The sequence below is a fragment of the Elgaria multicarinata genome, chromosome 3 (genome assembly GCF_023053635.1).
Source record: "Elgaria multicarinata webbii isolate HBS135686 ecotype San Diego chromosome 3, rElgMul1.1.pri, whole genome shotgun sequence".
NCBI lineage: Eukaryota > Metazoa > Chordata > Lepidosauria > Squamata > Anguidae > Elgaria > Elgaria multicarinata.
In genome coordinates, this window is record NC_086173.1 from 6,707,879 (window position 1) to 6,735,335 (window position 27,457).

The following is a 27,457-nucleotide window of genomic DNA, read 5'->3' on the forward strand; positions in this document are numbered from 1 at the left end:
AGTATGGCGGTTGTGAACAACATGCTTTCCAGAGGCCCCAGAAAACCCGCGTTCCCCTCCTCCATGCCAACTGGGGCCTTAAGGGCCCCGATTGGAGAAGAGGAGGGGAAAGCATGTCATTCCTGCCTTCCCCTGCTCCAATAGGGGACTCCAGAAAGCACATCATTCCCCCACCACACTAATGGCAGTCTTAAAGGGGAAGGTGTGTCATTCCAGGACATTATAGAAAATTACAGAAAATCCCCGGACACCGAGGATAGAACAAAAAACAGGACAAATCCGGGAAAATCCTGACAGTTGGTCACCCTTGTGAAAGACATTCCTTCCCCATTTAGCACAAGGGCAGATATTCCCAAGGAGAAGGGCAATTTTGTAGCCATGGCCCAGACAAAAAGTTGCTCGCTGCTCATGTGCCAATGCAAAGAGTCAATACACATGCAGATCTGGGGTGGGTGGAAGGGAGAGCTTTTAAACTGTCTCTCACAACAGCTCTCACCTGAAGGCAAACTCTAGGGGAAGGGGTGTAGCTCAGTGCTCTGCATGCAGGTTCAATTTCCAGCATTTCAAAGTAGGGCTAGAGATTTTCCTGCCTGAAACCCTGGACAGACAATGCTAGTGAATGTCTACAATACTGGGCTAGATGGACCAAAGGTCCGCCTCAGGATAAGGCAGTTTCCATGAGTTTGGTATATAACAAATGTTTTCAGGTCTGTTGTGGCATGTAAAAAACCAATCGATATGGTGTGTGTGTGTGTCACCTGCTCCATGCAAATGACTTCGCCCCAAGGTGAGAGCTGCTAGGTGTGTGAATTTAAAGGAACTGCTAAATACGCTGGAGTTCCTCTGTGCTGGTTCAGAAAGGAGCACAAAAATGTAGGAGATGGCGGCAGATGGATGCCAGCAGGAGATGGAGTCAGACACAGGCATGCCATGTGGCAGAAGCCGCAGCAGGAGAGGACAAAGCTATGGCAAAAATCACAGGGTCTCTTACCTCGAAGTAAGTGTCGATAAATTCGGACACGACATGCTCAGATTTGGGCTTATTCTGACAGTAAACAACATACATGTGCAAGCGGCGCTCCTGGAACACAAGAAGGAAAAAAATTCAGTGGGGCATTCAAGACAAAACCTGGGCCCATCGAATACTACAGTGGGTTGGCTATATGGGCCTTACACAAACCACTAGCCCTGATGAGGGCTTCGCCTTAAGACAGTATATTTGGTAAAGATGCTTCAGTGTGTTTTGTACAGCAAAACCAATGAACAGCCTTGAGGCACCTTTACAAACGAAGAAATAGCTTTTGTGGGCTAGAGTCCGTTCCATACCTAGTTTTACATAGGCTGTCCACAATGCCAAGGAAATGCAAGAAGTGCAGTGGGACAATCCCATTTCTAGGCAGAGCACAAATGAATACAAGTTCCAATTGGGCAGAAGTGACAAAAATACAGATACCAAAAAGCTCCTTCCTATCTCTCCTCTCACACTATTGCCCCGCTCGTGCTCTTCGCTCCTCTGATGCCATGTTTCTCGCCTGCCCAAGGGTCTCTACTTCCCTTGCTCGGCTCCGTCCATTTTCTTCTGCTGCCCCTTACGCCTGGAACGCTCTTCCAGAACATTTGAGAACTACAAGTTCAACTGCAGCTTTTAAAGCTCAGCTAAAAACTTTTCTTTTTCCTAAAGCTTTTAAAACTTGATTTTGTTCTGACTTTATACTGTTAGTTTTACCCTACCCAGTGCCTGTTACCCTACTCTGTGCCTGTTTGCATTCTCTTCCCCTCCTTACTGTTTTATTATGATTTTATTAGAATGTAAGCCTATGCGGCAGGGTCTTGCTATTTACTGTTTTACTCTGTACAGCACCATGTACATTGATGGTGCTATATAAATAAATAAATAATAATAATAATAATAATAATAATAATAATAATAATAATAATAAAAAGCGGCCCGCCCCCAGAAGTTGACTTTTTTTTTTAACCTTGTAGCACAATGCTATCTATTATTATACAGCAATGCTCCTACATTTTGAGGGTGTTTTTTTAAATGTAGTTTTCTCTGAACAATGGGTACATCTTTCCTCTCTATCACATTCAAGAACATTTTCTTACACGTCTCCCCTTCCAGGTGAAATTGGCTGGGCCAGAAGCTGCTTGTGACTTGGCCTAGTCAATTCCACTGGGCTTTTACTAGGACTAGGCCCTGGTGGACATGGCCTGCATGCAGTCTCCCATGGCCATTTTTGTGGGCTGGCTGTTCCTGCTGTGGCAACACAAATTCCAGCTGTTTTGCAAGGAAACGAAGTGTTTGAGGAGCAAGAAGAATTCCACTCCTGAAAAGCTCCTGGCAGGGGTGAAATACTGTCCCTGTGGGTTGGGGGGGGGGCAATGCAGCCACCTTGACCTCCAGAGGTTTCCCAATTAGTTTCCCTCTGCCACAAGCCTTCACTCCATTATATCTGTAAAGTTATCAAGCTGCTGTTAAGAGAACTGGGCTAGTGTCACAACAGTGGCAATGGCCCAGTTGCTTCCACTGCTCTGTAGGAATGATGGTTGGCAAAGTTTCAATTACTCCTAGCCTAATGCAAACCCTCTACGTTCAAAGACATCATACCCCTGGCTTAAAAACACTTGAGATGAACCACTGGGGATGGAGATCACACACACACACAACCATTTCCTATGTCTTACATCTACAGTAGCTGAGTGCTGTCTGAAGGCAGCATCCTGAGCTAAATGGCCACAAGAACATAAGAAGAGCAGAGCTGAGTCAGACTGAATTGGCTCTCCCTAACCCAGTATTCTGTTTCCAACGGTGGCCATCTGGATGCTTTCAAGCAGCTTACACAAAGGCCATGAATGTAACGACCGTGACCATTATTCGATCCGGTGACTTTGATCATCAGAGGTACACTGCCTGTCAGTTAGGAGGTTCTGCTCTTGTTTTAGTAATAGGCAACAGGGACTTACATGCTTTATGAACAGGTCCGCCAATATTTCAGGATCCTCCAGACATCTTTCCAGCTGCTTGAGTAAATAACTGCGGTTGGGGGATGAGAGAGAACAGAGGCTGCGTGAGATCCACAGGACATGTTCTCTTGCACACCCACCCACCACCCTGCATTTCATCTCAAGGCTCAACCCCAAATGCTTCCCAAGGATTGTTCAGACATGCCTTAACTTCTCCTGGGACTGGAAAACAGGGAAGGGGGCAGCAGGAGGGGAGCACTCATCCACCGATCCCCGTGTCTCCTGGATCCAGTGGTGTAGTGGAGCCAGGGCTCACAGTGTCAGAGCCCAGGGATATTTTGATAAGCAGTGACAATGACATTATTGTCACCCTCCACTTCCCTGTTCCCTCTGAACTTAGCTGCAATCCTCACAGGAGCTGGAGTGGAATGGATTCTTGTAGCAACAATATATTGTTATGAGCTATCCTTGTTGTAAAGGCAAACGATTTTGGTCTTGGGCAACGAAGACTCATTAGCTTTATCAAAGACCTGCTGCTGCTGGGGATAAAAAGTTGTAGAACTTTTTTTTAAAAAAAAAAATATTAAAAACAATATGGATCAACACAATTGCCTGCATTTTGGGCTTCTTCTTTGGGCATGGCCATAGGCATTTTGAAGCGCCTGCATTTCAAAATTCACCACTGGCTGGACCACAGGCACTAAGCCAGGCAATCCAAGAGGAATCCACTACGAGCCATCAGCCATAACCCGTACGGTCCCCATTTTAAGGTTTCCATAACACCTGCACATCCTGATGCACCCAAGAACAGGTGCTCGCTCGCTCACTCACTCACTCTTTGTGCCAGTCATAGATCTGATGGATGTTCCCAAAGATTATCTTGTCCTTGCCCTTCATGTTCTCGGGGATGCCACGGGCTTTCATGGTCACCATATAGCCCTGCAGAAGTCAGAAGAGGAGGCTAAAGGAGGCAGCCTGCTTCATCTTTAAGGCTATGGAGGCACTGGACATAGTAAACTAGGTAGATGGAGTTAATGCAATACTAGTGCCTGGACTGGTGGACTTAGTGCCCAGAAGGAGAGAATAGAAGATGGACAGGAAATAGGTGGGATGAGCTGAGGCCTGCTGACTGGGAAGGAATGTTATTCACAGCAATGTTCTTTTGTGTTCTGGGGAACTCTGAGAGTCTATTAAGTGTTCTGCAAGTAGAGTAACACTAATGGTAGACATGTTTTCCTGAAAGACAGCTTGCCCACTGTTAGCGATCATTCCCTGAAATGAGTAGCTACAGAAGACTTTTTGGAAACCACTGAATGTTGTTTGGAGGGAATAATGAGGAGGAGGCAGCACCCTGCAGGAACGGAAAGCATACCCTAGAATACACCCCTCCCCTCAAAATAATCTGCAACACTATCTGGTGTTCCTCAAAAGACAAACTGGTGTGGAAATAGTTCCCTGAAGGCAGAACATTTGGAAAACCACTGCCCTGCTGAGCTGAAGATAGGGCTGTTTACATGGTCGGTAATAAAATAAAAGCCCTAATTTTTCAGTCTATGCACTTTACGTGAATCCATAGAAGCATAGAATAGTAGAGTTGGAAGGGGTCTATAAGGCCATCGAGTCCAACCCCCTGCTCAATGCAGGAATCTACCCTAAAGCATCCCTGACAGATGGTTGTCCAGCTGCCTCTTGAAGGCCTCTAGTGTGGGAGAGCCCACAACCTCCCTAGGTAACTGGTTCCATTGTCGTACTGCTCTAACAGTCAGGGGTGTTATTTAGGGATTTTGTTTGTTCGTTTCTGCCCAATTCAGTTTCAAGTTGCTCAATCCAGTTTCAAGTTGTTCAATCTGCATGCTTTATTCTGAACTCTTGTATCTTAAGGCCTTAGTCTTGGGGTGGAATGGGATTGGGGAGAGATACTGGGTCAAAGGTCCTTCCCCCAAATCTCAACAACATTAAAAAAAAAATTGTGGAATTGGTGCAGGATTCTACCCCATTGCTCAATAAGTAGCACACCTGCTCCCATCTTCTAGCATTCTGACTAAGGTGTGCAAAAGCACTGGGATAACTGAAAAGCAAAAATGTCCTGCTTCTTTTTCCTCCACCTCCTGGTATTGACCAATGTACAGGCAGTATTTCTCTACTATCATCACTTACAATTAAAGCTGTCATTTTGTTCGAGTTGACTGTGGCTGCATTGCTTTCATAACCGCCTATATTTCCTAGGTTGACTGACTAGATCACAGATTTTCCAGTCTTGTGAATATATTGATGCGTATGGGGTATTCATTTTTCTGGCTTAAGGACATCCTGACAGGCACTTAGCACTTATTTCTGCCATTTTATTTTAATGATTAAGAGACCTGGTTCTCTCTGATTAAGAGACCTGGTTCACATGTAACAGCAATTCATCGATTACGTAACCCACTGCCTCTGGGGGGGCTTAATCGCTCCCACTCTTCACCAACAACCCATGGGTTAAATAACCCATGAGTTGCCATGACATGTGAACCAGGTCTACTACTTTTATTTAGGGTTTTTTGTTTTGTTTGTTTCTGCCCAATTCAGTCCCAGCTGGCTAACATTTCTGGCTATGGGTCTGCAAAATCTAAAGTTTGTGTAATTTTTGATGGCTTAACCAGTGTTAACATAGTGGGAGGAATGGCTGATGCCTGACTTGCATCGAGAGGTATGCCCAAAATGGAAAAATAAACAAGGTTGATGTAAGGTCATTGTAAACATGTAATAACAGACACCGAAATAAAATACGCACCACAGATTTTTTTTTTAAAGGCACAAACAAGCTCAACAGTAAGTCAACATGGTTAAATAGCAGAACCAAGGAGACTATAAAAGGCAAAATGATTTTTATTAAAAAAAGATGGATGTTTTGCCCACATGAAGGAAGAGCAGAAATGAACACAAATGTTGCAAAGCAAATGTAGATGTAAATATGTAGCAAGAGGGGAAAAGAAATATGTGAAGTGGAAATTTCTAAAGATATTAAAATATATTAAAACCCTGAATAGAAGTTTCTTTAAATATATAAGAAGCAGGAAGCCAACCAAAGAAACAGCGGGACCTTGATATGACAAAGACATAGAAGGAGCCATTATGGGAGACAGGGAAATTGCAGAGAAACCGATGGAATTGTTTGTTTCAGTTGTCACATCAAAAGATGCTGGAATTGTACCCATGCCTGAATCAGTCTGTCTTAGAATTAACTGAAAAAAAAGAATAAAAAGGAGCAAGGCTTTGTGGCCAAGTGGCATTCACCCAATAGTTCTTAAAGAACAGATGAGAAACTGCTGAAGTATTAACTAAAATATGTACCATCACTTAAATCAGCTTCCTTACCAGAGGACTTGGAAGGCAGCCAATATGTTAACAATCTTTTAAAAAGGAAATGGGGGCTGGAGAGCAGGAAGAGATCCAGGAAATGACAAACCTGCTCCAGGTACACTGATGGAAAGCACTATTAGGACTAGAATTGTAATAGATAGATAGATAGATAGATAGATAGATAGATAGATAGATAGATATAGATAGACAGCCTCTTTCTTCGATTCTAAGACACACTTTTTCCCCATATAAACATCTCTAAAAAATGGGGTGCATCTTAGAATCGCGGGTGTGTCTTAGGGTTTTTTTTTCTGTTGGTGGTACTGAAATTTGTGTGCGTCTTACAATCGATGGCGTCTTACAATCGAAGAAATACGGTAGATAGATAGATAGATATGATACAGATATAGATATAGATATAGATGAAGAACAAGCCTTGCTGTGAAAAGATTAGCAAGGCTTTTGCAAATGGAAGTTCTGCCTCACTAATATTTTTAGAATCCTGTGAGGACATCATCAAACATGTAGAAACATGTCTGCATGTCTAGCTGGGGAATACTGGTGGTTGTAGGACTTTTCTAACTAAACATGCATAGGATTATGCCCTAAATATTCAAAATTACAAGTGGAACATGCAACTAAATATTGCAGTTGTGGAGTGCTCCTGTTCCGGGTTCCAACCAGCCTGCCACACCTTCTTCAATAATACTCCATTTCACACACCCAGACAAACACAGCCACACCCACACACACCATCATTCTGTGCCTACTGAATGTGCGTAGTCCTAACTGGGCTGCTTTAGGATTTCAGTTTTGCTTCCAGAACAGTGCAGGGTTTCTTTCCTAAGCTTTTTTTTTTTTGGGGGGGGGGGTACTTCTGCAAACCTTTTGTACTCCTGTAAACCTAAGCCTAGCCTATTGATGCCCCCCTCTTTTGCATGGATGGTTGCATTTTGGTTACATTCTCTGTACCCAGAGTCTGAGTTCACCATAGGATTAGGAAAAGAAATGATTATATAGATGTAAGTCTATAGCATGCCAACATTTAGACTACTGTGTACTTTTGGAAATGGTCATCCCATTTCAAAAAACATATCACAGCACAGAGCTGGAGAAGTCACAGAAAAGAGCAACTAAAAATGTGGGGATTGAGCACCTTCCCTACAAAGACAGGTATAAGAAGGTGGGATTTGAAGTTTAGAGAGAGAGAGAATAACTAAACAGAGATAAGACTGTTTTATAAAAATGCTGGTGCAGAGAAAGTGAATACAGAACAATTATTCTCAAAATACTAGAACTCGATGTCATACAATGAAATTGACTGGCAACAACAGCACAGCAAAAGGAAAGCATTTATCCATGTGAAACCAAGAAATGGAGCTACTTGTCACAAAATGAGGTAGTGATGAGTAATTTGTGGTACCTCATTCATTCATATGTACAGATATGTACACACTCATATATACACAAACATAAACACACATCATTAGCATCTCTCAGATTGTAAGAGTTTCAACAACATCTAACAACCATCGCTCTAACTTGGCAGACTGACTACGAGCCTTTAGTCTGATTCTTCCTATAAGTGGAATTAAGGACGTGTAGTTATGGAATATGACCACAAGCTATGAGAAAGGGCCAGGGATCCATGTAAGGCAAGGATGTTCCTTCACTTAAAAACTAGAGCCTTTTGCAGCTATTACAGCCTGCATATTTTAATAACTGTGAGGAACAGAAATTTGCCTTGCATTTAAAAACAAAAATGAAACCTGAAGTGCTTAGAGGGGTCCAAATGCTGTTTGAAAGCAAACACTTCCAAAAAAAGTATGCGTGCAGAATTGATTAAGATGAACAGATTTAGCCAAGCTGGATTTATTAGGACAGCAGGGTCTAAAAAAAAAAGGAGGGGGGAGTTTTCCGTACATAAGAGACAGAACGAAGATTGTGGGACAGGAATGGAATTGCAGTTAGTTTCCACAGGGGAAGTGGCTGTTGTTTCTTCCAGAACGGGCAGAGCACAGTAACACTGATATACCGCATAAGGAATGGGCTGGCAGACATGGCAGTGCCCCCTGCCTGGTGGTGGGGAAGAGGGGGAGCACAAATACTTGAAAGCCCCACTGGGTGGAATACTGGGACCAATCATGGTCATTCATCCACCCTTCCTACTGCTCTCCCGGTGCTCAGGAGGACAGTGATGAGGGTGCATCAAGAAAGACAGAAGTGAGCAAGCAGCACACTCTCACTGTAAGATGGGCTGGTTCTCGCCCAGAGTCCTACAAAAATCTGGAGACGGCCCTGCTGGTAGATAGGGGAATCAGTCCCTAAAACAGAGGGGATGGTTGGCACCTCCACAATCTTGCCCAGGTCCTCCACGTACTTCTTCTCGGTCTCAATCAACTCCCTGAGAACAAACCTGCAGACGAGAGGAAGCAGCAGCGTCTGAGGGGAAGGAACTTCACTGTGTGACTCTCGTTCCCTACCTTCCTATACATCCTTCCCATCTCTCCTGTTCTGCACACGCCACTCAGCCTCCTCCTCCTCCACGCATATCCTCCGTGCATGATACTCAAAGGCTCCTGTCTGCAGGCTATGTTGCATGTTACAGATAGAGCAGGTATATTGCAAGTATACCATTTTGCAGTCATGGCTGCTCTCCAGCTATTCAAGTTGCACCGTTATGCATGAATATGGCAGAGGGCCAGGGCCAAGGGCAATTCCAAACAGAATGTACACACTGAAAAAATGAGGTGTGCCAACTAATTAACCTTCTAGGGCAGCCTTCCAGAACCTGGTGCCCGCCAGATGTGTTGGACTACAGTTCCCATCAAGCCCCAGCCAGCATGGCCAAAGGTCAGGGTTTGTGGGAGCTGCAGTCCAAGACATTTGGAGAACAGCAGGTTGCAGGAAGGCTGGTCTATGGGGTACACTCTGAGCACACACATGCTGCCCATACACTAGGGTGACCATATTTGGGAAACCAGAAAAGAGGACACCTAGTGTGTGTGTGGGGAAGCAGCTTTCTGAGTCCTGCAGAAAGTACATTATTCCCCCGCCACCTTAAAGAACCCGATTAGAGTGGAGGAGGGGAAAGGATTTCATTCTGCACCACCACCATCCACTCCAATTGCGGCCTTTTCTATAATGTCCACGAATGACCCACTTTCCCCTTTAAGACCTCAATTGGAGCTCGGGGTGGGGGAATGATGTGCCTCAAGAAAGCATGTCATTCCCTCCTGCCATGCTAATGGCAGCCTTAAAGGGGAAGGTGTGTCATTCCAGGACATTATTGAAAATTATAGAAAATCCCCCCTGACACTATGGAAAGAACAAAAACCAGGACAAATCCGGGGAAATCCTGACAGTTGGTCACCCTACCATACACTGAATCTGCTAAACCGCACTATAGGAATCAGCCCTTCTTCGACATTCACCAGGACTGCGCCTCTGTGCTCCCCAGCAGTCCCAAGCTATAGAGTGACAAAGGCTGCAATTCCCCTGCTCCCACCCCCCTGCCCTTCCCCCCCCCCCCCATCATGCCTGTATGCTGGCACACCAAAGGAAATCACTTACATACTCTTTTCTAAGGCACTGTGCCTCTCCTCCTCTTCCTGTTCCTCAGAGGCTGGGGGCTGCACCAGAGGTTCCAAGGGCCCCCCAGAGCTTTGGGAGTCACTGGGGAGCAGAGAGGGGTCAGGATCCTGCCACGAGAGAAGAGAACCCCTTGCATTTTATGGCTTCAAGCATTCATCAATTAAATGAATAAAGGGAAAGGGAGCCTGGGGCCCCAAGAGACACACCAGATCATCTTGCTTTAGGCCAAGAAGTGATAGTAGTATGATCCCATATTTCCCCTAAGCTCACTCAGAATGCCAGAGGCTAGGAAAGGTCAGTGAAGGGAGGGGATACGTGTCAATCACAGACCTAGGAACACTTTCCCATTTACAGCAGGCATTCTGCTTCTGGTACTGTCAGCTGATGAAGTGCCCAAAACAGAGCCAAAACTCATTTTGTGGGACACATTCCAGATTAGACATTTTCTTTTTTTAAAAACGGCGAACTGCTCCGAGAGCTTCGGCTATGGGGCGTTATAGAAATATAATAAATGAAATGAATGAATGCTTTTATTCAAATTTTGCTTGATTTTTTTTTTTACACCCACACCTCGGAAAAATGCATGTAAAACTTTGTTGTTGATGTTTTTAAAAAATGTAACTTATTCTCCAGTTGTTTGGTTTTCATTGTTTTGTTTTCATTTCCGCAGATCTGTGGCTAGCCATATATTGTATCAACAACAGAAAGGAACAAAACCAAATTCATTTATGGAACTGTGAAGAAATCACACAATATTTCTTGAAAATATTGTGACTGCTGATTCTCCTTGATCTCTCAGTGGCTTTCCATATCATCGGCCATGGTATCCTTCTGGGGCGACTGTCTGAATTGGGAGTGGGGGGCACTGCATTGCAGTGGTTCCGCTGCTACTTGGCAGGTCGGTTTCAGAAGGTGGTGCTTGGGGGACATTGCTCAGCCCCATGGTTTCTCCATTATAGGGTTCCACAGGGGTCAGTCTTGTTCCCCATGCTGTTTAATATTTACATGAAACGGTTGGGTGGGGTCAGCCAGAGTTTTGGAGTGCGCTGTCATCAGTACACTGATGACACGCAGCTCTTCTTCACCTTCTCATCTTCATCAGGTGAGGCTGTGGATGTGCTGAACCAGTGCTTGGCTGCGACAATGGACTGGATGAGAGCTAATAAACTGAAACACTGGCCATGGCTAGACCAGCCCTATATCCCTGGATTGTCCCGGGATCATCCCTGTAAGTCCACATGACGCACAGGGGATCCCGGTAGCAAGGAGGGATGATCCCTCCCTTGGCCCGGGATATCGGCAGGCCCTTTCCCCCACTTTTTCCATGGTCCTGGGATGATCGGGGTAGGGTGGGGGGAGGGAGAGTTTTTTTAAAAAACTTACTTTTGTCAGACGAGCACTCATGCGCTCATTTTCCTTTCAAAAACCAAATACAAAATGGCGGCCACGATGTCGCATGCCACATGTAGACCAGGGCAATGATCTCATGATCATAAAATCGCAAGATCGTTGCCCTCCTAACCCCTCGTCTAGCCATGGCCTCAATCCAGACAAGACTGAGGCCATAGCTAGACCTAAAGTTTATCCTGGGATCATCCAGGGTTCACCCCTGCCTGAGCACTGGATCCCCTGTGTGTCACCTAGATGAACAGGTTTGACCTCTGGATGATCCAGGGATAAACCTTAGGTCTAGCTATGGCCTGAGATGCTGTTAGTGGGTGGTTCTTCTGACCGGATGGAGGGTACTCAACTTGTTCTGGATGGGGTTGCCCTCCCCCTGAAGTAGCAGGTTCGTAGCTTGGGGGTTCTCCTAGAACCATCTCTGTCACTTGAGGCCCAGGTGGCCTCGGTGGCACAGAGTGCCTTCTACCAACTTCAGTTGATGGCGCAGCTATGCTCCTATCTGGACAGGGATAACCTGACTTTAGTTGTCTATGCTCTGGTAACCTCCAAGTTGGATTACGGCAATGCACTCTACGTGGGGCTGCCTTTGAAGACGGTTCAGAAGCTGCAGCTTGTTCAAAATGCAGCGGCCAGATTGATAACGGGGACCAGAAGGTTTGAACATATAAGACCAACAATGGCCTGCCTGTACGTTTCCAAGCTCGATTTAAGGTGCTGTTTTTAACCTATTAAGCCTTACACGGCTTGGGACCACAATACCTGACGGAACGCCTCTTCCGACATGAACCTACCTGTACACTACACTCAACATCTAAGGTCCTCCTCTGGGTGCTTGCTCTGAGGGAAGCTTGGAGGTCAGCAACAAGGGAGAGGACCTTTTCTGTGGTGGCCCCCAATTATGGAACAATCTCTCCAATGAGGCCAGTTTGGTGCCAATATTGTTATCTTTTCAGTGCTAGGTTAAGACTTTTCTTTTCTCCCAGTCATTCAACAGCATATGTTGAGTTTTAACTGACTCCAAAACTAGCTTTGGCCTGGCTGAGTGGTGTTTCTTTTTTTAAAAAAAAAATGTTTTAAATGTTAGCTGTTTTTATGATTTTTTTAATTTTGGGTATTGATTTTTAATGTTTAGTCTTTTTAATCTAATATTTTAAATTTTTGTAAACCGCCTAGGGAGTTTCAGCTATGGGGTGGTATATACATGTAATAAATAAATAAATAATGTATAAATTCTAAAAATATATAAATAAAAGCCATTTGTTTTTATAGTTCCTTCCTTTTCCGATTCATATTAAATTACAATCCTATCCATATCTTCTGAAAAGAAAGTCCCATTGAATTCAATGGGGCTTAAGTAGGTATTCACCAATCTCATTAACTTTGTCCCATTCTTCTTTTTTAAAGTCTCTGTTAGAACCTCCAGCATTTTCCATCTTGCTGCTACCTCTATTTATTTATTTATTTTAGCTGCTAATCACCAATTCAGTGTCTTCCTCACCTATCTTTACTTTTAAAGTCTGATTCTGCATGACACTTTAAAAAACACCCACCACAGCTTAAAATTTTGCTAATAAAATTTAGGCCAATAAAAGCAAAAATAAACAGCCCAATTCTAGGCAGAGAAAAGTATACACCAATCTGTTGAAATAAGTGGGTTTCATGCAGACATATTAAGCTACCTTCTGTGAATTCAGATCACTGGCCCATCTAACTCTGATTTATCTAGTCTGACAGCCCTGTGCCTCCCTAGGGTGTCAAGCAGAGGTCTTTCCAAACCCTTCTGCTCCCTCAAATCTTGTTACCAAGATGCCAAAGACTGAACTTGGGACTAAATGCATATGATCTAACGCTAAGCTACAGCCTCCCCAAGCTCGGCATAAGATCCAGGGCTGAGCATTTAATTGCTACATTCACTGCGCTACAGTCTATTTTTCTAAACCTACCTAAACAGAACAGCGTCCAGCAGCGTGTGCTGTGTATTGCATATATAAATCAATTTGCTTAAATGCACTCCACCTTTAGAGGTGGGTTTAGTTGTACTGATGCATTAGATACAGTTACTAAGAAGATCCCAGCCCAGATTACCCTCACCTGCTGGGCACAGAGGTAGTTCCAGCAGCAGCTCTCCATTCATGCCAACGCCCAGGCCTTTCTGAAGTGCCAGGCAGTCCCCTTGTCCCATGGAGAGGGGAGCAACTGTTGCCCCCACACCACACCACACCACACCACACAGACACACATCTGATGCAAGGCAACCTCCCCTCTCCTCTCTCGCAGCTCACCTGGGTATGTCTTCCTGAGCTATCCCCTTCTAGCAGGCTGGAAAGCAGGGAAAGGTCCGGGAGATGAGGATTGCCATCCTTTAAAACAAGGGAAAGTTGTTAGAGAGGGGAAGTTTCACAGCCTGGCCTACAGGAGGCTACACAGATATCCCCACTCCCAAATCTTCTACCTTCCCTGAGGGAAGGACACCATCCCAAATCCCTTAGTCAACCCCAACACTTATTTATTTATTTATTTATTATTGTATTTATATCCCGCCTTTTTTCCTCCAAGGAACCCAAGGCGGTATACATAATCTTCCTCCTCTCCATTTTATCCTCACAACAACAACCCTGTGAGGTGGGTTGGGCTGAGAGTCTGTGACTGGCCCAAAGTCACCCAGTGGGCTTCCATGGCCAAGTGGGGACTAGAACCCGGATTTCCCGACTGCCAGTCCAAAACTTTAGCCACTACACCACAATGGCTCTTGTCAGTTCATACTACTTACAGATCAAACTAGAGTTGCCTCTTAGTTGTCCGGGTGTTAAGATCTGCAGAAGAGGCCTTTTTTACAGCACCAATACTTGCAGAGGCCCATTTAATAGTTTTAAGGTGAGAATACAATGCATATTTAGAGAGAAAGACATCCCAGAACCCCCAGCATTTTAGGAACTGTAAGACTTTTTCCCCCAGTCTAAACATGCATCGGATTGTACCTTTAATGTTTTTACTGTTTCTAATGTTCTTTTTTATTGTTCTAAGGTTTTATTATTTTAAACTTTTGTACACTGCTCTGATGGCTTTCTAGCAGTTCAGGTGATATGATATGTATATTAATAAGAAATTAATATATAAAATAGAAATAAATTGGTTGGGCCCTTTCCATTAAGCCTGCCTTCGCCAACCCGGTGTCCTCTAGATGTGTTGGTCTGCAACTCCCAACATCTCCAGTCAGCATGGAGATTGCCATTGGCTACACTGGCTGGGGATGACAGGTGTTGTAGTCCAACTCATCGAGAAGGCACCAGGTTGGGGAAGCTTGCATTAAAAATTACACACAACACGTATAGAAAAATCCCAATGGTGTGTTTTTTTTTCTTTTTACAGAAAAGGGTTCCCAAGTCTTTGGGCATGGCTAGACAAGGAGGGTGGAGGGGGATGATCTCGTGATTTTATGATCGCGAGATCGTCCCCCTTATCTACACGTGGCGCACGACATCCCGGGAGGAAGAGGGCGTCACACCCACCATTTTGTTTTTGTTTTAATTGGAGAAGAGGGCACGAGTGTTTTAAAGGGGGAAAAACCTTTGTGCTCCCCCCTCCCCCGCCTCTGATGGGCACAGAGCTCCTGAGGAACTCTGTGCCCGGGTCCCGGGTCCTCACGGTTACTCACGAGGAGCTGGGACAAAACCGTGATGGCGGGCCACATGTCCTACGGTCTTGGGATCATCCCGAGACCATGAGAAAAATAAAAATTAATGGGTAGGGCGATATCCTGGGGGAAAGGAGGGATCGTCCCTCCCTGCTCCCGGGATGCCCTGTGCGTCATGTGAACACACAGGGACGATCCCGGGATATCGCCCTGTGTAGTCATGCCCTTTGTTTCCCTTGTAAAGGGGATCCCAACTGCGCTTCTCTTGTAAAGCCAATAAACAGATGGAGAGACCTGCACGGAAGAACTGGTAGGAGGGAGATTTTTTATTCTGTTCACCAATTATTCCCTGCTATTATTATTATTATTATTATTATTATTATTATTATTATTATTTATATAGCACCATCAATGTACATGGTGCTGTACAGAGTAAAACAGTAAATAGCAAGACTCTGCCGCATAGGCTTACAATCTAATAAAATCATAGTAAAACAAAAAGGAGGGGAAGAGAATGCCAACAGGCACAGGGTAGGGTAAGCAGGCACAGGGTAGGGTAAGCAGGCACAGGGTAGGGTAAGCAGGCACAGGGTAGGGTAAAACTAACAGTATAAAGTCTGCACAACATCAAGTTTTAAAAGCTTTAGGAAAAAGAAAAGTTTTTAGTTGAGCTTTAAAAGCTGCGATTGAAGTTGTAGTTCTCAAATGTTCTGGAAGAGCGTTCCAGGCGTAAGGGGCAGCAGAAGAAAATGGACGGAGCCGAGCAAGGGAAGGAGAGGCCCTTGGGCAGGCGAGAAACATGGCATCAGAGGAGCGAAGAGCACGAGCGGGGCGATAGTGTGAGAGGAGAGAGGAGAGATAGGAAGGAGCTAGACCGTGAAAAGCTTTGAAGGTTAACAGGAGAAGTTTATATTGGATTCTGAAGTGAATTGGAAGCCAATGAAGAGATTTCAGAAGCGGAGTAACATGGTCAGAGCGGCGAGCCAAGAAGATGATCTTTGCGGCAGAGTGGTGAACAGAAACCAACGGACTGATGTGAGAAGAAGGAAGGCCAGAGAGAAGAAGGTTGCAGTAGTCCAACTGTGAAATAACCAGTGCATGAACAAGCGTCTTGGCGGAAGAGACAGACAAAAATGATCGAATCCTGGCAATATTATACAGGAAAAATCGACAAGATTTAGCTACTGCCTCAATATGAGGAAATTGCTAATGCCCACCCATTTTTAATTTAGTTTCCCTCCAGCTGGGGCTGGAAGTTAGCCCAGCTGAAAGGAAGGTGTCCTAGGCGAGGCATAGAGGGGTTGGCTTTAGTGTCATTGAGAACAAGATATCAGCCCAAGTTTCTGATCCAGACCCAGCATGCAGGCAGAGCAATATCTGTTGCAGTCCACAGATTGTGGAATTCCCTTTCTAGAACAGGAGTGGACAGAAGGTAGATTTCTGGATGTTTTGGACTTCAACTCCCAAAAGCCCCTGTTAGCATGGTGAGTGGTCAGTAATGCTGAGAGCTGAAGTCCCAAACATCTGGAGATCTCCTTTCTGCCCACCCCTGCTCTTGAGAGAGTCAGTTGGCTTCCTCTCTTTTAGACAAGCTGCTAAGTCCTTTTTATTTGGCCAAGCTTTGTGCGAGGGTTCAAATTCTGTCTTCCTGTTTTTATGTTGAATTGTTTTATCCTGTTCTTGGTTCTATGGGATTTTAGTAATTTGGTCTATTTGTTTTGACTGTGTGTTGTATATTTTATGGTCCTTTTTCTAAGTCGCTTTGAGTTTATTTTATAACAAAAGCAGGGTATGAATGTTAAAAAATAAAATTATTAACAATATTGCTAGCTTTTAGAAATGATTAAGATGCTGTTTCTCCTCACCCAATCTGAAAATCCAGCTTCTCCAATTGATATACTAAAATCCTTCAACCAAAATTAATTATGTAACTCAAAAGCAATTGCTTAATTATGCACCCTTTATTTTGTTTCCGGTATTTGAGTTTTCAAGGACCTTGAATTTTTAAAGGCAGATGTAGTCCAGCACTCTGTTCACACAGTGGACAACGAGCTGTCCACCAGGGACCAACAAAGGAGGACATGATGCAACAGCACCCTCCCACCCATGTTCCCCAGCAACTGGTGCACACAGGCTTACTGCCTCGGATACTGGAGGTAGCACACAACCATCAGGGCTAGTAGCCATTGATAGCCTTCTCCTCCAGGAATTTATCCAATCCCCTTTTAAAGCCATCCAAATTGGTGGCCATCCCTACACCTCGTGGTAGTGAATTCCATAGTTTAACTATGGTACCCAAAGGACCTTCTCTGCTGCTGCTCCCAGACTGTGGAATGGCCTGCCGGGAGAGATCCGCCAACTCAATAGTCTTTCTGAATATAAAAAAGCCATGAAGACTGATCTCTTCCGGCAGGCCTACCCGTCAAATTTTAAGATGTCTGGCTGTTGTTTTAATACTATATTGGTTTTTATATGTTTTAATCAGTTTTATGTATTTTATAATATTTTGTATTTTATGTTGTTCCCCGCCTCGATCCAGAGGGAGAGGCGGGAAATAAATTATTATTATTATTATTATTATTATTATTATTATTATTATTATTATTATTATTCTATGTGCTGTGTGAAGAAGTACTTCCTTTTATTTGTTCTGAATCTCCCACCACTCAGTTTCAGGGGATGACCCCAGTTCTGGTATTTTGAGAGATGGAGAAAAATGTCTCCCTATCCACATTTTCCATACCATACATAATTTTGTACACCTCTATCGTGTCTCCCCTTAGCCTCCTTTTTCCAAGCTAAAAAATCCCAGCTGTTGTAACCTTCCCTCATAGAGGAGATGCTCCAGCCCCTTAATCGTTTTAGCTGCCCTTTTCTGCCCTTTTTCCAGCTCCATAATAACCTTTTTTTAGGTGTGGTGACCAGAACTGTACACAGTATTCTAAGTGTGGTCGCACCATACATTTGTACAAAGGCAGTTTGATATTGGCAGTTTTAGTCTCAATTCTTTTTCTTATGATACCAAACACAGAGTTTGCCTTCTTTACAGTGGCCGCACACTGGGTTGACATTTTCATTGAGCTGTCTACCACAACCCCAAGATCTCTTTCTTGTTTGGTCACTGCCAGCTCAGATCCCATCAGGTTATACTTGAAATTGGGTTTTCCCCACCCCAACATGCATCACCTTACACTTGCTTACATTGACCCGCACCTGCCATTTGGATGCCCACTCTCCCAGCTTGGAGAGAGATCCCTTTGGAGCTCTTCACAATCCCTTTGTGTTTTAACAACCTTAAATAATTTGGTGTTGTTGGCAAACTTGGCCACTTCACTGCTCACTCCTAATTCCAAATCATTTATGAACAAGTTGAAAAGAATTGTTCCCAATACCGATCCCTGTGGGACCCCACTATTTACTTCCCTCCATCGGGAGAATTGACCATTTATTCCTACTCTCTGCTTTCTGTTGTTTAACCAGTTACTGATCCATAAGAGGACCTCTCCTCTTATCCCATGACTGCTAAGTTTATTCAGGAGTCTTTGGTGGGGGACTTTATCAAAAGCCTTTTGGAAGACCAAGTAAACAATGTCCAACAAAATTACCCCTGTCTACAATCTGTAAACATTAGACATTTTTCAGGGGGAGACAAGATGTGCTGGAGCGTAACGATCAATTAAACAATAAAATAAGAAAAATAATACCATAAAAATACAACATGTTTGAAGCAGCTAAGGTTAAAACAGGAACCAAAAGGCACCCACCAGAACTATTATGGCAGCTTCCAACCAAATTAACACAAGTCTTCCAGACAACAATGCTGGAAGGGGCCAAAAAGAGGCAGCAAGGCAGGCTTCCCTTAGGAGGGAGTTCCAAAGACTGGGTGCAGCTACCAAAAAGGTCCTTCTTCTTGGTCCCAGCCTAAGGGTGGGCAGAGTGATGCAAAAGAAGGCAGGGCTCTAGCACCTTTCATAGCCATGTGGTAGAGGGCATTTCAGCAGGGGTAGCTTATCATGCAACCACACCTTCTGAAATTCCCTCTTCTACACAACCATGAAAGGTGTAGGAGCCCTATGGCCTCTTTTGCATCATTCTGGCTATCCTATCCCAACCAGGTGTATTTCAAGAGCTGCTGGAACACACAAGGGGGCCTCTGCTGAAGATGTCAATCTATAGCCAGGCTTGTATGGGAGAAGGTAGTTAGACCCTTTTATGGGTTGAGACCCAGGAGCACTTCTGAAATAGGGGCAAAAACAAGTTTGTTTTATCTTTTATTTTTCCTAGTTTGAGAAAAGAAATCAAACTGTGTCGAGGAAACCCACATTGTTTACCACAGCATAGAAATTAACGACATACAAAACAGGGAGGGGAAGAAAACAATATTACTTCTTTTCTTTCTTTAAAAAACCCAGACTACAGATCCCCAAATAACCTCAAAGGTACAATGGACCTTTGAATCCTGCTCCCCTGCCCCACCCCTTTGACATTAGCTTCCGTGGACAAAAGTCCCCTGTAGCATCTTATCCAGCTTCACAGCTCCAAGCCACGTGTTGGGTCCCACTGATTCCCCTATAAATATTAGGCACTTACGTGGTGCCAACAGGATACAGATAGACAGTTGCTCCTATCCTGTGCCAGATGCACAGGAAACTAGAGATAAGTGGAACCAGCTGGTGCCACTCCAGAAATAGTCCAGCAAAACCAGTTTCCCCTGCCCCCCGAACAGATTAATCCAATTTTCAGTATCATTTGGATTCAGGACACCCAGATCTGCATCTAAACTTAATCCAGGGTGTTCCAGCAGTTTTGGAGGCTTTGTTTATGGTATTTGACACTGTAGGCCCCTGCCACACATCTATAGGCTCAGAGGCCTACATAGGGGTCTCCCACTCCCATGTTTCAGATGATATGTGATCAACTTAAAGCAGTGTTCATGACCTACATTGTGGGATTGGGAGCACTAGTATAGGTCTCCATAGGTCCTAAAGAAACCTAAAAGAATTCTCCCAAGACCACAGTGTAAAGGAAGCCTTCCAGAACATTCCTTCATGTCATCACTCTAGTGTCATATAAAAATGGAATTCATTGACTTCTCTATAGAAGAGCAATGAAGGGAAGGGGTAAGGGCTGACAAAGAAGTAGTTGAGATGTCGCAAGGAAAAATCTACTACCATGGAAGCTAGGATTGCTTTGCTGTTACAATCATGGCCAACTGGGATAAGAAAGGAGAACCCCCTCCGTGCTCCCTTGCAAAAATATTATCTTGAGGGTTTATTCTCCTGATTTTCTTGGGACATAAGGAGCACCGTTAATGGAGAGAGCAGGATGGGTGGTGCAGGGATGCACCCTATCAATTCATCTCCAGCTATTTACTCTATGAGCGCACTGGTGTTGGCTCTTGCCTTGTGACATGCTGTGGTTGAGATTGCATACACTGATCTGTAGGGGACCGGTGAGTGGCTAGTGCTGCCTTGTGGCAGCAGGTAAAACTACATGGCCTCTATATGAGGATGAATTGGCTGTTAATCTGCTGTATCTACTTTTGGTTTTGTCACAGAGCTAAGAGCAGAGCAGTACACCAGGAATGTTTCCTCTCCTGCTTTTCCTTGTGACATAACCTCTAGGTGGCACTGTGGTATAGCGGAATAGCACAAACACACAAGAGGAAACTATGCTTTCTTTCACTTTCACAATTAAAAGTCATATACTCCCTGCCCTAAAAAAAACCCTCGCCCAAAGTGCTAGTTAGTCACAGGAGTGAAACCGGAGGGTGACAACATTGTCTAAAGAATCCATAAATGACCGTGAGTAAGCAATGATGAGTGCACGATAAATGCCTTATGCAGAAAAGCCCAAACTCCGCAAGTCAGTTTTCCTTTGCTCTCACCGTGGCAATCACTGTCTCTCCCCGTTGGACAGCAAAAGGCCCCTCTGCTTGGCTCAGAAGCCCAAGGTCGATGCTCTTGCGATCCTCCTGGCGGCCTTGTCGTCGAGTCCGGCCATCTGTTTTCCTGAGCGGGCGTTCGCCCCGAGGTAGCCCACCGGCACTTAGCTTGCGCACAGGGTTGGTCAGCCATTTCTTCAGAGTGCTGACCGAGTGGCGGGAGGCAGGGGAGCTAGGAGCTGAACTGCTGGATGCCTGTGGTTGGATTGAGGCCACTGAGGCAGAGATGCTGCCATCGCTGCCTGCAATGGAGTAGGGATCTGCAGGGAGAGGCCAAGCACAATCATTGAGTACACAGTCAGATCTTGGTGATATTCAAAACGTATACCCAAATCTGAAAGCACAGAGGCTACACTTTGGGCCTTCCTAGACGAGGCCTTAGCGCGCCTTCTGTCCCGGCTTCCCTGCTGTGCGTCCAGATGACGCACAGGGGAATCCGGAGACAGGCCGCGCTGAGGCCTCTTCAAACGTGCCATAAGCCAATGCGCTTATGGCTTTTCGCGGCTCTTCGCTTACTTGCAAGGAGCCGCGAAAAGCCGCGGACCTGGCACAGCGCTCATAGGAGCGCTGTGCCCATTGGCGGGGGGGGGGGGCGAAGGATGACAGGGTGGGTGGCAGGGTGGGTGGCATGAGGGGAGGGCGGGTACGATCGCGCCGCGCGCCGCCCGGGCAATGCCTGGCATGGGGCGGCACTTGCCCGGACAATGCCACCCCATGCCAGGCATTGCCCGGGCTCGGGCGGCGCGATCGCACCCGCCCTCCCCCCGTGCCACCCACCCTGCCACCCACCCTGTCATCCTTCGCCCCCCCCCCATAAAAAAAAAAAAAACCACTTACCTTGTCCGCCGTCTTCGGGCCGCACCCGGCCCCTTTAAAATAAAATAAAAAATGGCGGATGCCGCAGGGACGTGTGGTAGCCTGGGGGAGGCGCGCTAACGTTAGCGTGCCTCGGCCCCACCTCCCTGCCGGCGTAAGCCGGCAGGTCTAGCAAGGCCCTTAGTTTCTAAGGGAGAGGCAACTGATCTCAAGACTGCCCAGAGGAAGTTATGCCCTTTGACCTGAAAGTCCTTCTCCGTAATTTCCAGAAAGGTTCCTCAATGGTGAGAAAAAGGCATTCTGCATATGCTCAAAGGCACACATGGTTGGGGATGGGAGAATCAGGGACTAATCGGACGGGCGAATTAGAAGCGGAGCGGGGGGCTTCGCCTGCCCTTAAGGCGGAGGCGAAGAGGATTGGGGGGCCGGAGGAGCGTGGCGAAGAGGATCGAGGTGAAGGCGGATCCTTCGCCTCAATCCGGAGCTCCGCCAGAAAGGTAAGTGGGGTTTACCGGGCCCTGCCGCACTTGCGGCCCAGACTTCCTGGTTGAACCGCGGGCTCAATTGAAGAAGCCGACGGACCGCAGACGGAGGCAGGTAAGGCCCCCCTCCCCCTTGGTCCCTTACCGGGCTCTGCCGCCGTCGCCGCATGGGCAGTGACGGCGGCAGGGCCCAGTAACCCTCCTCTCCCGGCCTTACCTGGCGCCACTCTCCTCCACTGCGAAGCTCCGATTCGGAGCCGGAGCTCTGCGGCGAAGAGGAGCGGAGTATGGGCGGAGCGGCGCAGGGCGGAGCGGGCCAATCCAAAATTTTTGGATCGGCCCATGGGGTAGAGCGGGGGGTCCGTGCACACCCCTATCAGAGACCTTCATGTGCACCGAGATTCTCCAAGCTCCACTTTCCATTTGCAACCTGGGGCCTGTCTTGACAAGGGGGTTGCCCTGGGGTGGATTCAGAATGGCAGCAGGTCATCTATAGGACACAGCCTCCATTCTGAAACCATCCAGGGGCAAACCTCCTAAACTCCACTCCAAAAAAGTCGGGCACTTACCCCGACTTTTTTGGACACGGAGGTAGGTGTGCCAGAGCCAATGGCGACCGCTGAGTGGTCGCTATCGGCTAGAGGGCTGGTTCAGGTGCCGCGCATCCCTCTCTTCTTCCCCCTCTGGCTGCCTCATTCCTTCACTTCCCGTTTTAATTTTTTTTATCTATAGATGAAATCCTTCGCATCTATAGATAAAAAAAATTAAAAAGTGTGGGAGGGAGAACGGGACAGCCAGAGGGGGAGGAAGAGAGGGACCCTCCTTCTGACCTCCTTCTTGCTTCCCTGTTCCTCTCCAACCCCCGTTTTTATTTTTATTTTATTTCTTATCTATAGCTGCGATCCTTCCCATAGATAAAACACAATCGCAAACTTGGGAATGTGCAAACATTTTCCAACAAAAAGAATTCACAGTAGGAGTTGCAAACAGGGCAAATTCTGGTCATAAACTAATCACAATGAGATTCGCATGCATCTCTATGCATGGGGTTCCTAAGCAGCTGCCCATCCACACACTGACCAGGCCCAGACCTGCTTAGCTTCAGAAAGATTGCTGCACCATGTTCCTTCAGACCATAATTCAGACCTTATGAGAGCTACTGCCAATCGGAATGGATAACATAGGTGGACCAATGGTCTGACAGTAAAAAGCAATTTCATATGTTCATTTCCAAATTGGTTCTGTGGCTAAAAACTGCACCAAATTAATACTAACATTCAAAGTGAGTAAGGGAGTGAACAGATCTGCATCCCCCTTGATTCCTCCTGCTCATCCCTGGGTAAAATGATCTTCTCCACTTTGCACTGTTGGGATGCTCAATGTAATTAAAGGATCACATTTGAAGGCAGGGGCTGTATTTCTCGAAGTTCACCACCACCTCTGGGCAATATCCCATATAGCTCCTTCACCAGCTAATCTCAACTCCCTCAGAGGCCATTAACATCTTATTAAGACATCACTTTGCAGGCTCCATGCTTATTTTAATTGAACAGCACCCCACTGCGTGGTTAGGGACTGTTCCCCTGAGGGACTTCGCAGGCTGTCCATGTGAAGCGCATCCAACCTGTGAGATGTGCACTGTTTAGCACAGATGCGCTGTATAGTTCATCTGCATTGCAAATTGAGTTGGGACAATATCAAAGCAGCAGTTCAGAAATGGTGAGAACTTGTATTAGTCCAGTACAACCAGCAACATTTTAGGCCCGACATGGACATTTAGAAGGAAAAGCTGCCCATTGCAAGATATGTTCATTTGTTAACTATGATAAATGTACAGAAAGTCCCCAACAATCCATCTTGGGCTGGGGTGGGTGGGGAGGCTGCCATATTAGAAAAAAAAGTGGGTACTTTTCTGTTTAGCTAAAAGCACTCATGTCTCTGTTACTAATGAGACAGATCTGAAATGAACAAACTGAACTGAATGTTCTTGCACTCAAAATGGTCAGAGAATCTCAGAGAACCATTCTGGGCAGGATTCTAAAACCTAGGATTTTGTGTTTTTTTATGTACATTCATCATGTTTATCAAAGGAAAATAACCTGTAATCTTCAGGATTTTATTCTACACGTCTGGGTCATATGCTAATTTGCCTGGACTGCATAGGGCTATTGCACACTACACTATTTTTTAAACAGGAATTACTGCTTTTACTCCTAAACCTTCAACTTCAGTAGGTGCATGACAACCCTTCAACACTGACATGGACTTTTCTCTTTCTCTTTTACTACAGCTGGTATAGCTATTCTTCAACTTAAGTCTATAGCGAAGGAAAGGCATTTGCACATGCTCAGGGACACGTCTCCCTTATTACTACTACACATATTCTAGTTGGAAGCCCCCACACTGAAGGTAGGTTCAAATTAAGCCCTGGCGGATGCTGCAGAGGTGCATTCATGTCCATGATTTTTTTTTTAAATCAAAAATGTGCAAAAAATGTATTCAACTGTGTAAACGTGAGGGCCACCAAGTATTGTGCCAGGATATGGATTGACTGGATTAAAGTACTGCACTGGGCTGTGTGTGGAAGCAGTCATGAGATAGCTACACAGTGCACTTAGCTTACAAATCATACCCCAATGTTACTGCCTCAACCCCTGGCCCACATTTGGCTTGGTAAGGAATACAGATTGTGTTGCCAGCTGGACACTTAGTGAAGTGACAGCACAGATCCATGACAACAGATCCATATAACTCATATCTTAAGATACTTGTTTATTATTTACTATCATACTTCCATCCCCACCCTTCCTCCAAACGGCTCAGGCCTGCTTTACAGATGTACGTACATGCATCACTTGATTTCTCTGTCCTCAATTACTCTATGCTTGGAATCTAGTTCATTAATTATCTGACAAATTCAGTGTCAAGGGATTACCTGGATGTGTGAATGGGGCCATCACAGATATATAATCACAGCTCAAATTTTCATTTCACTCTGCATCACCTCAAACTACAAGGCTTTTCACTGGAGCCAGTTCACAGAAGCAGCTACCAGACATCAAGTGTAAGGAAATCTAGTGATGTACATGCCTGTATGAACCAAGCATTGATAACTGATGGCTGAATTTATTTATTTATATTTATTATATTTTTATTCCTACCCACCCCCCACCCCAGTTTCCTCCAAGGAGGTCAGGATGACATAAATAGTTCTGTCCTTCCTATTTTATCCTTGCAGCCACTCTGTGAGGGAGGTCAGGATGAAAGATATCCAGTATGTTTCATGGTCAAGTGGAGAGTTGAAGCTGGGTCTCCCTGGTTCAAGTCAAAACCACTACAGCACTCTTAATGTGCAAACTGATTCCTATGAAATTTCTATCAGGGTGTTCTGTGAGGTCATGTGATACTGCAGTTGATCAAATGATCAACATTAATATGTGAACTAACCTATATGTAAGAGTAACTCAAAGGCCATTGCTAGACCAGGCTATATCCCAGGCTGACACCGGAATGGCCCCTGTGCGTCCAGATGACGCACAGGGGATCCCGGGTTCAGGGAGGGATCAACCCTCTCTGGCTCCAGGATATAGCCTACCCCTTTCAGCCCGATTTTTCCCATAGTCCTGGGCTGAGCCTGACACCGCCAGCGTGTAGCCTGTTCCGCAGCTTTTCCAGGCTCTGCACAATTACTCGCGTGTAGCCGGGAGAAGCCGCGCACGGGGCGCAGCGTTCCCCAGGGGCGCTGCGCCCATCGGGGCAGCGTGGGGGGAGTGGGAAAATCAAATTAATTTATAAAAAACCCTTACCTGAGCGCACGAGCGTTCATGCACATCACCCCTTTAAGGAAAAAAATGGCGGACACAACGGGTCTTTCCTTTAGCTCGTCGCGTCTGACATCTAGACTAGGGTGACAGCCCACGGTAGTTGCATCGCGGGCTCTCCCCTCCTCCGTCGCAGATTTTAAGGTGGGTCTAGCAAAGGCCAAATATGGTTACCAGTCAGTGTCCCATCTAAAGACCTTTTGCAGTGCCTTCTATTGTATAACTTCCCTGAAATTTGAATCTGATGAAAGTCAGTATTTTTAAAAAACAAACCAACAGAAACCAACAGGGACAGACCTGCTTAGCTTCAGCACTGAGTGCATGTCAAATACCTTCTTCATCCCATTCTCTGTGAGGCAAAGGACAAGATGATGCCCTCCCCACAATTCCATGTACAGAAGTCAGCTGGACTAAAAGTCGCTGTCCCATCAACACTGGTAATGGGACAGCATCCTCCACCACACCTGAGGGCAACATACTAGCTTGGGGAGCACAAGGTAGGCTGAGCATAATACACATAGCTCAGCCGACATCTCCCTGTCACATCCCGCCCCCAGCGTCGGCTGCCTGAGGCGCCTACTTCACTCAACTTAGCCTTGGGAACTGGCCCCAATGGCATGGTCATATGTGTCTGATTGCAGGCAAGTGGGCACATGCATAAATATATCCCCAGTAAGCAATGTCTGTGTGGCACAGCTAGTAGGCTTAAAGGCAGACAGGGAAAGCCATATTCCCAGAAATAAGCACAGTAGCATCAGCCTCACGAGCGACCAGCAGGAGGCAATAATGCAATGCAGCGGCATGGCACCTGCTCCTGAAATAACTGTGCCTGCGTCAGGAACCTGAGATGTATCAAGCTAATACCACAGGCACCTGACCCCACCTTGGAAACTGACATGACAGTGTGAGGGGTGTTGCTATGGCAACTGGCCAGCACTATCCATGTCCATGGCCTAGTTGGGACCAGACTTAGAAATAACTAATTTGTACCTGCAAAGCATAGCAAACAATGCCTTACCTACAGCTGCTGCTTTATTTTCCCATAGGCTTCGGTCTACTCTTCACTTGGGGGGGGGGGGGAATGGTGTCTGGGCTATATTGCTTCAGACCGCCAACAAGAGCTGGTGTTAACTGAAAATGTTCCTCCATATTTAAAACAGCAACACAATTCCACCACTTAGGGGGGGGAAGCATGTCATGATGGAAGGAGGTTAGAAGCTGAGAGAATTCTTTTGTATGAAGGACGTCCCATCTGCAATCTGAAGTGGCAGACCCTAGAAACAGGTTTTCCACCTCAAAAGAACTAGGCCCTAGTTATTGTTGTTTTGCTCATTTATAATAAACTTTTCTAATTTTTAGTGCTAGTGATGGGCCTAGGGGTGAGAAACCTGTAGCCCTCCAAATGTTTTGGCCTACAAATTGCCCATCCTTGCAATAAATGTTCAAAATGAGG

General features: G+C 45.7%; 1 protein-coding gene across 3 annotated transcripts in view; it reads right to left on the reverse strand.

Annotated features, from left to right (window-relative positions):
- The window catches only part of ARHGEF25 (Rho guanine nucleotide exchange factor 25), an 84,457-nt gene that overhangs the window by 12,410 nt on the left and 44,590 nt on the right, over window positions 1-27,457 (reverse strand). For 2 of the 3 annotated variants that reach the window (XM_063119192.1, XM_063119194.1), the window contains 7 exons: window positions 20,829-21,145; window positions 13,590-13,667; window positions 9,883-10,010; window positions 8,659-8,725; window positions 3,803-3,906; window positions 2,968-3,037; window positions 992-1,081 (listed from right to left, as the gene is read on the reverse strand). In XM_063119192.1, coding sequence (XP_062975262.1) covers window positions 992-1,081; window positions 2,968-3,037; window positions 3,803-3,906; window positions 8,659-8,725; window positions 9,883-10,010; window positions 13,590-13,667; window positions 20,829-21,145 — 854 coding nt within the window. The remainder of the gene's footprint in view (window positions 1-991; window positions 1,082-2,967; window positions 3,038-3,802; window positions 3,907-8,658; window positions 8,726-9,882; window positions 10,011-13,589; window positions 13,668-20,828; window positions 21,146-27,457) is intronic. The other variant, XM_063119193.1, reaches the window with a different exon arrangement.